This window comes from Hesperophylax consimilis, chromosome 31 (assembly GCF_061612785.1).
Source record: "Hesperophylax consimilis isolate HC1 chromosome 31, BYU_Hcon_1.0, whole genome shotgun sequence".
NCBI classification, from domain to species: Eukaryota; Metazoa; Arthropoda; class Insecta; order Trichoptera; family Limnephilidae; genus Hesperophylax; species Hesperophylax consimilis.
The window spans coordinates 5,216,584-5,231,600 of NC_142866.1; the positions used below are offsets into that span (position 1 = coordinate 5,216,584).

The 15,017-nt window shown below is 36.2% G+C and overlaps 1 protein-coding gene across 6 annotated transcripts in view; it reads right to left on the bottom strand.

Moving 5' to 3' along the window:
* Positions 1-15,017, bottom strand: part of Fhos (Formin homology 2 domain containing) — an 86,931-nt gene that overhangs the window by 49,430 nt on the left and 22,484 nt on the right. For 2 of the 6 annotated variants that reach the window (XM_089649926.1, XM_089649925.1), the window contains exon 2: positions 5,792-6,081. The exons of the other annotated variants lie outside the window; for them this stretch is intronic. In XM_089649926.1, coding sequence (XP_089506052.1) covers positions 5,792-6,004 — 213 coding nt within the window. In that variant the 5' untranslated portion in view covers positions 6,005-6,081. The remainder of the gene's footprint in view (positions 1-5,791; positions 6,082-15,017) is intronic. 6 annotated transcript variants of the gene reach the window in all.

A 15,017-nucleotide genomic window follows, 5' to 3' on the forward strand; every position in this document is an offset into this window, starting at 1 on the left:
TGAGAATGAAGCCCATGGCTATACTTAATAACATTTATTATTACCAACATGCACTTAAATTAACAGTCTCTGACACTGAGATCAGGCAAATATTGCTAAATGTTTTATATGGGGCAACAATTATTACATTCATTAAGTCAATATTTATATTTTTACTACGTTGACGATTGTTTAAGCAGATGATTTGACAACGAATATTTTGTAAGCATATTAATTTAATATTTAGCGAGTGAGGGTCTAACGCGATCCGTAAATATTTTGTACACGAACAATAACATTTGTTCATGGATGGCGATTACCTCTTGCTTTGTTGGGTATTCTTCGTTGACCCTCAGTGCCATCTGGTGACCTGGTGTCTTTCAGATGAAAAAGTTGAAATGTTAATGAGAGAATGCATAAATCTTACCATTTGTGAGAGAGACAGTTAAACATGTTGAATTTCATACAGAAAGATGCAAGAAGGAAAGTGTGATCGTTCCGTAAAATGTGATATATTTCGAACGGAATGATCATCCAGCATTTTTGTTTGGTATTGGGCATTAAATGCCAAATTTTGGCTTGGTGAAAGAAAATCACAAAAGGAAAAAGGTTTTACCGAGGGCAAATATATTGTATAAACGTGCAATTTTTCATGAATTTATCTTCCTTTTTCTTTTCTTGGAACATTACCGCCCCTGTAAAACAGGTATCTAGTCATAGCTGTTGCTAAACATATATTCTTATCTAAAGCTATTTATATTCTGGGCAATACTGAAGGCATTTTTGAAAGAAAGACAAATATTACCGGGTTACGAAATAACCTTATACCAAAACGCGATGTCAACTCAGCCACTGACCGGTCGTTAAGTGCAAACACATTAATTTAATTTAAGTATGTGTAAAAGCTAATATCAATTTAATAAATTCGCAACTCGAGACCACTGTGCCTAGTTCATAAAAGAGTTAGTATCGTTTAGGATGGCGTTACCAATTAGCTCACTACAACCCGAGGGTACCTCCGTACTGTCGACGTTAAGTAATACGTAATTCCAAAGGCCGCAGAAAACAGCGTTTTGTATAGATTTACCCGGATCTATTTCGATCTAATTCAGCAGGAATTTGCGATAGCGAACCTTGTAAGGTTTCGTCGCGCACCGACTCACGCTGGCATTAAACGTGTTCCCGATGCACAGTGTCTTCGTGAAAGCAAATCCGTTAATAATGTACCAGGCGAGTCCGCGTGAGAATTCAAAGTCAGCGGACCATCCATCGGCAGGTACGCTCGTGGGTCGTAGCCCGCACTTCCTCCGCTGGTACGACGAAATCTTTATTAAACGAGACCTTTCCTGCATGGCCACACGTTAAAACAGACGCTTTTTTCTTGACAGACTTTGTAGATAAATCATTATTTTGGATTCTACTGTGTCGTGTTATTAAAGGGTGCAGGATGCAGGATTTTGTGTACCTACCTATCTTTCCAGGGTTTAGGGTCGTAGAAGACGTCATTACACCGCACGCCTTCGGGCGTATTACAGCAAAAAATGCTTATTCTGTTAGTAAGTAAATTAGTACCTATTTAAATTTCTGACTATAGATTTTTGAGTATCCAACGGTTTGGATTCCTATAATTAAGCAAAGACCTCTATCTGGCTTCACGCCAGAGATCACAGGCTTAAAATCCGGATAGGTATAACAAAACAAATATAATTTAAAAGGTTTTTAATATCATAAATTCAATCCAGACTTTGCACCTCGTTCTTATTAAAATGCTGTTCATGTTTGAGAGTGACATTCGAAATCAAACGTTCTCGAAAATGACTTTAGCTTTGTTAAATGATCAGATCTGTAAAGTTAGGTAGGTACCTACTTCCCAAAATTTCTTCATCAGCGCACTGGCTCCGGTCGTTTACGAATTTTGTTTGGCATCACATCAAAAATATGTAAAAACTCATGTCACCACACACCTTTACTCCGTAATCCCCGTTGCTAATTATTGAAAGAATAGGTCCAGGGTGTACCACGAGTAGCCGGTGATGTCTACCGGGTTTTGATTTGCCACTGAACAAAAGCTTCCTAGAAGTGTTACATATCCATAATCTATCTATTTTAAATTTGGAAGAAAACTAGTATCGTCAATTTATATACATAAGTAAGAACTTTCCATAAATGATATGGATCATTTGGTCACGAAAGCATTTTGACATTTTAAAAAGGTTTGACCAATTTCAAAGATGGATAAATATAGCATACTTCAGGCAAACGGACACGCTTAAAACACACTTCTATCGGTTTATCTCTGCAGTGCAATGTGCCCAAGTGGCCATCCAATGCAGCTATAATAACGAGCTTGACGTAATAGTTTTTCAAAGGCAGTAGCCGAGCCAACGGAGAGCTGTTACAGCCTGTTTCCATGAGGCCAGTGTTTAGTAGAATGACTTAATGAAATTAAACTGTTTAGTAAAGTTGAAAGCATTTCCCTCACGTGTATACTGCGTTTTAGTGATAAGTTGTAAGTTACTGTTTAGTAAAGTAGAAGCCACTAAATAAATCTATTAAACACAGGCCGCGTGTAAAGAGTTCATTAGTTGGCTGACTCGAACAATAATTTCTCTAGTATTATGCTGATGTCTATGGACGGTGACGGAAGCTAATACCTAGTAGCTGCTCGATACTTGTTTAATCGGTTATAAAAACTCTCAAGCCGGCTAATCATCTTTGTGGGTTTCCTACCTGCTTACAACACTCATTTGATAGATATCCTCAAATAAAATATTATTTTAATTATTGTAAAATATTATTATAAATTTACATCACAATCTCAAACGTCAAGTGGAAATTTGTTGGGTAGGAACGACTTACAAGTGACCGTTAGAATCGCGATATCATTGGACGAGAAATACAAGCAGATGACGATTTGAAGATAACTGCCTGTTTCAATTAGATGAGAGCCGCCGAGAAACAGCAATATCTGAAGAAATTTGAGGGAGGCCCATGTCCAAAGCTGGACGCCTGAAGACTCCTGAAGAAGAAGACTAAGTCAAGTCTTTTCTCTATTTATTTGTACATATATGCACTTTCAAATAAGTGGATCGATCTCATTGCTCTTCTGCTTAGAGTTCCGTTGTAACCACATTATGAGTTACATACGTCGTCTTTCAAAGTGAGACATACGACCATGGAATAAAGAATAACACAAGAATTGCCCTGTGGGCGTGTTTCGTGATTAAATTTCCAATACAAAACTGTTTACGAAATTCAAATGGGATGGATGTATACGATTTCAGGCGAGTGTAAGTGAGACAGAGCGCTGGGCCATCGGGGTAAATGGAACATTTGTTTCCATTCAAATTTGTATTAATTTTACTCATTTATTCATTCATAAAATGGTAGGGAATTCCTGTGTCAAGATTAGCAGAAAGCACTTCCAGTTTTCTTAGTTTATTCTATCGTTACGACCAATCTTCCAACAATACGTCATCATCATACCTATCTTAGTTAGTTATTTCAGTAGACAAACTTTATTTGAAGTAAATTCGATTTGTAAAGTGGTGTTAATGACAGCAAAAACTGAGGAACTCCTTCGAAAGGAACGTCTGAAGGCAGTAAATTGCCGGCCAGGTTCAAATGATCCAAGGTGATGGCAAAGCAACTGCAAAAGACATATTTAGTACTTAGAAGAATAAAACGAATATTTAAGCGTAAAAAGATGACTGCTATTTTGTCAGCAGAAATAACAGTTTTCTCTTGCAATGCATTCACAATTGCTCTCCTACACTTTTGGCAAGTTATTCCTGCAGGTAGACGATTAAGCGTTTTTCCTAATCTGCATATTATCCTTTCCTCCTAGTAAAACACTACCCCAGTGAATAATGAAACTATTACTGCCTCCTGACTTGATAAACAGAGATACATTTTATCCTTTGTCTTAGTACACTAAAATAAAGACGCAGAAGTAATCATATCATTAAACATGACATTAACTCTGATGACGCCTTCTTCTGGACTGTTAGACTATAAGTTTGTTTTTATCGTTCTGCATTGTGGGATATTTCAAAACACGTTGCAGTGTCCGTCGACCTCCGCTGATGAACACTGCAAACTGGTTCCAAGCTCAAAAATATCTATTAACACACGGCTCGACAGCCCAGAGGAGGACCAGATTCCTAAGAACTAAAAACTTGGTCCGGTCGACTGTTGGATTGGCAAATTGTTATAATAGTGTTATGTTAACAATTTGAAGCGCTTCACCAATATCAGGCAAATGTCACCAATCCCAAAACTAAGTTTTGAGATATCGATAATCGAATATAGGAGGTAACTTCTCATATTGTTCTTGCTTTTAAAGTATTAGGTAGTCAAAATTTTAAAAGATATATTTTATAAACTTTTTAACACATGTTTGATTTTACCTTCATATCCTATCTTTCAAATGGCTGTAGATATCTCAAAATTGTGAGACTCTTCTGAACCGTGATGATATTATAGCACCTCCGTCTTGAGGCGATTGTAGAATGAGAGTATAAAAATATTATTATGCTGCTGTCAAAAATGTAGGTCTGCAGTTTGCATCCTGTTTGAAAATAGACCCCTCGTAGCCGTTATCTCTTGCTGCAGAAGTTTATTTGAGGCACAATGCGGCTAAAGCTGACAAGAATCCTGCTCTCTCACAATCTGGGAACTGCTTGTCTTCGCTCCAGTAAGTTGCTCATATTATTGGCACGGCTCCAGCGTATGTCATGAACTAGAGACTAGACGGGACTGACCAACTTTTATACGAGGAAGTGGAACATTTTTACTAGCGATATTTCTACTCTTGCAGGGGGCTCGCTGGCACAGATTAACCAAGATTCTTCGAGCACTATTAGCAAGTGATATGTATATTTTCACTTTGGAATACCCAGACATGCAAGTAACAAGTGCAGTTAATTCTAGGCCGTGTAATTTTAAAAGTTTCACCATGAATCTATTGAAAATATGGGAGGTATCTGTTCGTTGTCAAGTTCGAGCGGGTCTACAAAAAGCTAGACAAACCCGTCGATACCATGACGCGTGGTCCCCCAGCTTTAGCCCATCTAATCAGGTCGAGGAGATTAAAGAAACCAAACAAAAGTCTTATAGAAAATGAAACGAGATCCCGTTCCCGGGTTGCGGCGGAGACTCGCCGTCCTCCGTTTTGCCGAAGTGTCTCGCTGCCATCTCTTCATCTCGGCCTGCACGGACCGGTTTTATCTTTTCTATCAAGCGGCCAAAGAACTCTGGCGATTTTCTTGAACGTTATTCCTAAACCACGAATCTGCCGTGCATTGTGTGTTTCCAAACAGTGGTTGTTGACGTTGAAGATGCTTCGGCTAACCCGTGACGAACGAAGAAATGTCACGACTACGGACAAATAATTTTAAATCAATCATAATAGCTGACATTCCGCTCGCCGGTTCCATCCGTTAATGGTCAACACACAGCCAGGTAAATCATTATGATTTATTGGACAAGAACGAGGCAATCACTTTGAGATTAATTTCTTATTTATGTGTTTGCCGGGGCGCCGAGTCGCCTAGAACCTCGCTAGAGACGCTTAATATTTCGGAAGCTGTTATGGTAAATAAATAACTGCTTTGGGCTGTTTCAACATCACGCTGGAAAACACGAATTCCAAACACATCCGCCATAGTTGATGTTGTTTTACGCTGAAATTGGGGGTTTGCGTGGTCAAAATAAAATCATCACCTTTAGATTTATTATCCAATAAAAAAATCTTTGTACACTAGAAATAAAAACACTATAATATAAAATGAATTGAAGTCATGACAATTACCCTGTGTGGAGCCCGCAGTACCCTGTGCACCGCGGGTAGCTGGTAGGAGAGGGGCAGGGTCATGTTGAAGGTGTGCTGCAGGAACTTCCCCGGGGACGGGGCGTCACTCCAGCAGGAAAAAGGGTCCATGTCATTGAGGAACTGAACCCTGCAAGTCAGTTCCTCAACTTCCAGCTTCGGGATCACCATTTTGTCACTTGGTTTGTCTATCATCTAATCCCGCACAACACTCAATGTTCGTATATGATTTTTTTTATATTGCACTTTTGTGGAAGCTTTTAGGTGGAAATCTGTATAATTAGGATGAACATACAATATTATTACTAGCCCAGCATAAATTTATATATCTACCATCGCATGCTATTCAGCATTAAGAATAATAACAAACTAATTGATATTTATTGTAATACTCAACTACCTAGTTCCCATTTAGAAATTACTAATGGAAGAAATAATGACAGTGAAGCGAAACCCTTTGATAAATCAGACGGTTTGAGCAAAAAAGAAGTTTATGATTATTTGCACACTATTCTGTAGTAAAAAACATCGATAAAGAAATAAAAAAATCTAACTACCAGTTATTTCACAGAACTTGAACAATCCATCAAATTTAAAAATGAACATTCAAGTTCTATTCATTTTTGTGAAACAACTGGCCTGAAGAATTTTAATACGATTAAAGAAAAAACACATTAAGGATGGGTTGTTTCGGAGAACTTGAGCAATTCATCAAATTTCAACATTCATTTTCCAGTTCTGTGAAAGATGTTTTCAAGTTCTGTTTTAATTTCAGTTTTGTCAAGCAACTAGCCTATAATGATATAATAACAGAACTTGAATAGGACTTTCACAGAACCCGGAAATGAACGTTGAAATTTGATGAATTGTTCAAATTCTCCGAAACAACCCATTCCTAAGTAATTTCAGAAATACCTATTTCAGAAGACACGACTCCCGTTTGATTCACTTTTTGTGGCTCTATTTACAGCATCATTTTTGTGAAATATTAAGCATTTTAAAGGTTTTGGTTTGTTGTACGGAATAATATATTAATGTCTCGAAATGTCGGTAGATTTATTCAATTAATAATGACCTTTGAATGTGTGACGTGTGTACGAAACCATTAATACTTTAATTTTGTCTGGCAATTATGTCTACGAGCTGCCAATCAGTACAAATCGCAAATCAATTGCAATTTACTGTACAAAGACACAATGCAAAACATTTTTTTATAAATATTTTCAATTATGTTTCATTTATGCGAGATTCAAATAAAAACATACATTTTGTGGCTATATACAGTATACATACATACTTGCGTTTGTTGTTTGTTTTGGTAAACCGATACAATGTATCATTCTTTTCTACTCTTTGCGAATTTGCATGTAATATAAATATGTATAATCTGAGTCCATTTTACAAAGTAAAAAGAATCGGTCGGTACCTATATCTGTTGCTCTTTATGAAAAGTTTAGCACTTATTCCGTAAATATATAGAATATAAGAATAGATATTACCAATTTTAGGCCTTTTGTCTATGATTTTTGAATATTTCTTTGCAAAACCAAACTGTCATCACAAAATGTCAAAGATCGCTGTTTATTTTTATGCCATTTTAATTCATGAGACGATTTTTGATAAAGTCCGCCACAAACAGCGTGGTGCTGAACTTAATTGTAAAATTGCGTTTGTTTTGCATTATTGATGAAATTATTTGAAAACAAACATCTTCTCAGATTGGAACTTTTGAAATCCCTCTTGTACCAAACTGTTTTAAAATTAATCCTTCATCAATTAATATCATCGACACTCCTCTTCATCCCCATTTACGTAAATGTCAAATTTGATAGATTTTTCATAATGTAACTACTTAAATGCACAAATTTAAGCAAAGATTCTCAAAGAGTAACTTATATACCACCCAATGTTATAGTCCTCTTTTCGGATATTACGATTAAAGTTTACGCGTCATATTGTGCATATTATGTTAGATCGTTTGAGGTGTAAAGCCTTGCAAAACCTCCTCCTATTAAGGCTAACTTTTCGAACGTCTTTAGTATGTCCATCATCAGGGTAGATGATCAGATGGCACTGCAAGGATAGGTACCACAAACACGGCTTGTACAAGTTTCTAAATACGAAAAGTTTTGAGTATACATTATAGTTTATTTTCCATAACTACCAAAGTTCCGAATACCAGTTAAACGTGATGCCGATAATTAATACCTACTGGTTGGCAAATTATTGCGGTTACGAGATCAGAGAGCATTGTCGATAAAGTAAAACATTTTCCTATTTGTCTGTCATTAGTCACTGCATTACCTAATAAAATATAAGTATTTCAGTCGCCCAAGGTTATGCATTAATTATTGTCAAGATATTAAAATTCGTTAAATCAAACATCTTTTTGAAAATATAATTAGCGTGTAACGACTTGTTAGGCTAACGGTCGTGTACAGTTCTGTAGATTTTAATGTGGTCGTTATATAAGTGGTACCAGAATTGCTAGTGGTCAACAGTCGAACTGAAGTGCTTGGAAAGCCACAGTAATAATGATTATTCATTCACGATAATTTAACTTAAATAGCCACTCGTCTTCTAATCATAAACCATAATGGAAAAAGACCTGCATAAATTAGGAGTTATGCTGTGAAATCAATATAATTAAGAGATATTATTGAACAGTTCATATTGTGAACATTTAGATTGTCAATAATTTCTCTCGATTGCCTCAGTATTTAGCAAGAAAGTCGTGAAGCGCTCAAATAGTATATAAAGTTTCAGACGACAACGAATGGAGGAAGCCGAAACGCCAGTAATTGTCAATTTTCAAAATTATTCTACTAATCTGTGCAGTCATATGCAGGTACCTAGATATACTTAATATTATGGATTGTTTCGTGTTCATCTCGGTTATTATTACTTAAGTGCAGTTGGAATGAGAACTCTGAAACAATACTGACAGTTCGATGCGATCGTGTGAATCCGGTTTTTTCACCGCAGGGAAGCAAAACCTGGTGTAAAGTAACACAAAAGTGCAAGGGCACCGTGCGAACAATATTTAACCACTGTACAACAAGTTGCAGATTATACTCCAGTCGCCCGGTGGCCGGGCCTGGGTCCCGCCGGACCGTTTGACAAGTAGTTACAAGGAACCACGTCTCAGTATTTAATTGGAATTACTCAGAATGAGGTGAAATCTGGAATACTTGGCGCAAAAAGGGCGGTTTTGAGAAAAACCGTTGTACCCGAGGGGAATACCATTTAAAACTGTTATGTTTTAACCCTTTAAACTTGATGGCAATAGCGATTTTCTGATCAAAAATGATACAATGGTCTCCATCAACGATGACTTTTCTCTACTGTACTGTACAAAATATTAGAGAGTATTACAACATATTCCGAAAGAAAACAATGACACATTCCGGAACCACCTCATGGTGGTTTGTGAAATACTTCGGCTTGTTTTCTTTGCACGAGCGTTGCAACTCTCTGTCACTGCCGTTTTCATAAACTGCAGTGACAGAGAGGTGCAACACTCGTGGCCTTTGATTAGTTAAATGTGTAACTCTTTGTAGTTAGTAAGTTGACTACCCCTACACAAAGAACCGCCATGGTATTGTGTAATTCGTGCAAGGATGAACTTAGAGCGTGACTCAACGGTGCAAGCAATGACCCTTATCTTGAGGTGCGTAGTCAGTAAATTGATGGTTAACGGGTTATTATCATCTGCCGATTGCCTAATACCTTCGCTGAGGTAAAATTGAGTATCTATCCCAAAGGAAAAGGTATCTACTTTGCACTGGGTACAGAACGTGTCTTCGATGAGGCGACTTTACCAAGGCTAAACTTCGTGCAACCCCCTCGTCCCCCTCGAACCCGAACCCGTCCCGAAGGCTTCCGAAGATTGCCGAAGTTCCACGGGTGCATGTCTGTGTACCACCTGTCCATCTCGATGGCAAAGGTAACTTTAATAAATGAATGCATAAAAAGACGAGGCCCCGATGCATCCTTTTTTGTTATTTTTATAATGTGGGAAGTTAGCTCTGGAAATATAAATATGCCGTAAAATTACAAGCGTTTTTGAGATAATCGGTTTGGGGTTGCTTGTATAACATTAGTTTATTAAATAAGTATGTAAGCGTAACAATCTTTGTGATTTAAAACCCATTTCAATATCTTTAATGTCGCACGGCCATAGGAACGATTAATTAATAAATAAGGATTGAATTAGAATGTTTGCAGTGCTATGTTCAACAGCATTGAAAGAACGAGAAAAACTGTTTGGGCTTATACTTATGTATTAGGGTATCTCAATTTTCCTTTTTTTACTTACTTTAAATTGAAATAATGATTAGTATTTACGCTTTCCGGAGGTAGTGGATAGAACTATTTAAAAAGAAACACACACACACAATAAACCTTAGAAACCTGAGTTATTTTTTAGTAAATAGTGAGACAGAAAAATAAGAAGCCAAAATATTTCAAGATCATTTTTACAATATGTACAACCGGAACGCACGGTTCATTCTGAACTCTGAACCGAATAAGATCGGTGGATATATTCGAATTGATAGTAAAACATGCCCACGACGATTATTTTTACAGTTATATTTTTTAGAACCCGATTCAGTAAAGGTATATTATGTAACATAAATATTTATAAAAACTGGAACGCTACTTCGGTTGATTCCAATACGCTGGGAACAGTTGGAAATTCTACCTCGAAGACAATTACACACGAAAACAATGACTTTTTTTAGATATTTTGAGATGAACATTAAAATAATTGAAAATGAAAACCGTAGCTTGCGCATTATACTCTCTTCAAAATTGCGCGCTTGTCAGTTGAAAAACCCAATTCGCTTTACTGCCATTATTGTAGTGAGGGAACGTCTAAATCAGAGGTTCCCAAAGTGGTCTATATGGACCCCCAGGGGTCGATATCGGCATGCTGGGGGTCTATGTCACCGAGAAAAAAAATTGGGGGTACATACGAGCGGACCCCCATTTACCTCAAGTCGACATTTAGGAGTTCCGTAAATGACACAATAGACCTAACACAAATATAATAAACGGAGAAATTACTTATTTGAGATTTGTATTTTTATATTTCGTAAAGTTGTTAATTGAGGTATTTAAATAAAAATTGAGTCTACAAATATATTCAAGCATAACATTGCACATTGGAAGCCGCGAATTTTTCTAGTTCCCCAACTTGTTTTTGAAAAACGTCCAGGGTAATAATGACGTTCAACATTTAAATGCACTTCACACAGACTTCAAAACTAAGTTTGAGGACATTTTGACTATGGAATTGCAACATTGAAGAATCGGATATCATGTAACAAGAAGAACTGACCGGAATAAGCACTGACAAAGAACTTAACGGCCAGTTCTATAGGGCTAGCTACAGAAAGAAATTCCCGTTGCTTATTCTGCTTTATTTTCATTTGGTGTAATACCTCACATGGGTGGCCCTGTCTGCACAATGTAAAGACAGAGCAACTATACCGCCACCCGGTTGTTGGGCAGACAAGGGAAGGGAATATTTTTACTAAAAAAAATAAATGATTATCACATGCGACGTTAATAGTTTTAGTAAAATTCTATATTCGGCAGGCAGGGGGTGTCTACGGACAAAAACAAATTGGCAAGTGGTCTACGGGGCAAAAAAGTTTGGGAACCTCTGGTCTAAATGAACTATGTTTCTCTGAACATTGTGATGAGCCATTGTTTCCTAAGCATTCCGATTCCCACGGAAGGGTACATGTATTGGGTGGCCTGGCGAAAATTAAATTTAAGCTGTTGAACGTCAAACAAATTTCTATGTAATATTGTGTTAGACCTGAGATATCAATTGAAAATCAAACGACAACGATTCAAAATTCTTAAAAACGGTCACGTTTCGTTAAATAGATTCCTCTATTTTTCATTGTTAATTAAATGCCTCTGCATTATATTAATTGTCCTCGGAGTATAATTTGCCCAAGATTGCCGGGCGTGCACCTGCGGTAAGCTGCGTTGCGTGCCTGCACGTCATTGGCGTTTTAAGAGTTAAATGAGGAACTCAAAAGAATATGCAATTGGAATATTGTATAAAACGTAAAGTAAATTTGCTATTTTATAAGATAGTACTTTATTAAGTATTTTTAGTATTTCGATGATGGGTGCTCCGAGAAACTAGAGTAACCCATACCTTCTTCACCGGTGCGGCCCTTTATAAATTATTTTAAAGCACCTCACCAACTAGAGTAAATAAATACTATTTTTTTATTTCATTTATACGCCCATAGGGCTTAAACATACAATGCAATTGTTATTTTTAAATAATTACAATAAAAAAAATACATAATATATAAGAATATACAGATTACATAAAATATAAGATTTAACAATGCATAGGTTAACAAAATATAGGTAACATGAAACATAAGAGTATACGAAACGTAAATAACATAGAATTTAAGTAAGTGAAATAAAAATAGATGATCTGCTATTATCCTGCAAATCAATTGAATAAAAAAGTATGAAATTGTTGTTCACATTAGTCTATAAACTATGTAACTTTAATTAACACTCTCTATTAATACGCAAGATTAGGATAAGAATCGACAAAAGGTCTAATAGAAAAACATTTATATCTAATGGACTCTTAAACATTCCATAAAACTGAGTTTAAATTTTGACACTGATTGGCAGCGGTAAACATCGATTGAACTATACTTATTACCAAGTATGTGTAGTCTTTGAATAGGCGAGTTTACGAAATAATTGTTAGCAGATTTTGGAACATTATACAGGGCATTCAGTCGAGTGTCCCGTGTAGGTACTCGCATCGAAATAACGCTTGTTAAATCTATGGAGTCCAGTCTACCATTCGATATTCTGAATAGACATACCATATCAGTCACTGTGCGCCTTTATGATAAGTCGGTTAAGTTTAGCAAGTTCATTAAAAAAATATAATTAAAATCTTCGGTTGGAATTCCGATTTTAAAATTAATGAATGCTACACTCTCTCAATTTTTAGTTGGTGAATCTTATAAAATGGAGCCCAGATTGTGTAATTATACTCTAGATTACTTCTCACTAAACAAATGAATAGAAATTTAAAGGAGTTAATTAATTTAAAATCTTTCAACGTCCTCAAAATCAACCCCAAATCTCTCTAAATAATTTTTCAATGGGTAACTTTCGCGACTTAACGCGAGTTCTAAGATGTACAGTTTTTCTGGGCCATTCGATACAAAACATAAAGAAAATTATACTTTTGCATGCAGAATAAAATCTTCAACAACAATACCTAATAATTACATCTTCGCTTGTAAGCGGTGCCGTTTTTCTGCGAACAAACACGTCAAATATTTAAATACCGTCACACCGTATCATGCTCAATATCGGGACAGTCGTCATTATCTCGTTATGTACCCACAAAAAGCTTTTCACGGGTCTACAAAGCAGAGTTGAAGTTGCTCTCAGTATAGTAAGTATGAGAGACACTGTTCGATCATTCCCCCGTAGCGTAGTGGTCTGCGCAAATATCTTCGAGTGGAGAGGTTGAAGGTTCGATGATGCAAAAAACATCAGAATATCGGCAAAGCGAAGTCTAGCCGAACGTTATTTTACTAAAACGTTTTATTTTGTGATAACAAAAGTTTTCTATCGAAGTAACTAGTTCTCAGAAGGCATGGCCACCGAGCACAAGCACAATGAAGGTTTTATCGAAAATTTGCAATCGTTCCCAAGCACAACTGCAGATCGCCAACGAACAAACGACAATTCACGTCAATCACGTGGACTAAATATGCTTAGTTTAATCGACGTGAACTGTAGTTTGTTCGTTGGCGATCTACAGTCGTGCTCGGGAACGAAGACTAGTTTCTGACATAACCAATAAAACCTTTATCTTTACCTTCTTGGTGGTATTATGGTTCTTTTTTTTAGATATGACAACAATTTATACGTCTACGGTTTGGAATTCAATTCATATTATTTATCCGATTCGATGTTACGAACAAATTATCTCCAATGTTGGTATGCAGAATTTTTTTGTCAAATCAATTTTACGCTTTGCTGAAGCGTGGCAAAATAATAAATATGTTTGAATATTAACAAAAATTCAAGCAGGCAGAATTGCAGTTAGCACGGTGAATCTTTGCCTACATTTTCTTTAGATTGATGGCCAAAGATAAATATTGTTTTGTACGCTTGCTCCACAATCTAATAGTGACCAACCAAAGATTCGGACGCGGTTTCGGCCAAAAATTACTTCAAACCTCGGCTGAATTATAATTTTAAGAATAATTAGTTATTGTAATTCGATTGTCTAAAATATTATCTAAGACTAGACTGATTTGTTTACCATTGTTAGAAGTTATAAGATCTTCTGTATTTTGTACTTTAAAGAACTGTTTCGCAATAACGAAACTAAAAACGTTGAAAGTATAGGTATCAATTTACTCATTATTGATATCTAATTTCACTGTACATTTTATTTAACTTAAAAAGCTCCAACTTTTACGGAACCTGTGTTTTTTAAACATATTTAAATAAGGTTCGGTTTCGGTGAAATTAGAACAGAAGCCGAAATTCGATTTCAGTTTCAGCTGTAAATCTATTTTCGCTTTTCTAGAATATACTCTGCTATTGAAGGTTGGCTACCAATAGGGCAATATTCGTTCTGCATACTGCAGCCAGACGATTGGTAGTTTTATAGCCCAATTATTATTTTATTAATATTATTTTGATGCTCGTGCTTAGAAATATACAATAATACAGCTTTATGAATACATAAAGCAAAATACGTAATTAATTTTTCGCTGGGGTTAAACTAGGCTCAACTCGATTTGTTAAAACATTAAAACGCAATAATAATTGATATTTTTCAAGGAGAACTTTACCAGGAGAAAAAATACTAATATTGAATATTGCTAATTTATTAATAATCTCTTCAAATGATGCGAAATCCAGTTAAAAACGGGATTGCAGGCCCTTAACAAATGAACTAATAGGTATCCTAATAAACGTTTTAGTAATGTATTTAACAACCTTAATATTTCCGCATTTGGTTATTGTATATCAATGCAAATGAAGGTGCATGAACACGTGTTCCGTTATAATGGGAATTTACTAAAATTTTATCAGGAAACGGCCTGCAATCACGTTTTTAACCGGATTTCGCATCATTTGAAGAGATGGCGCACAGGCTTGTCCTAGTGAGGTT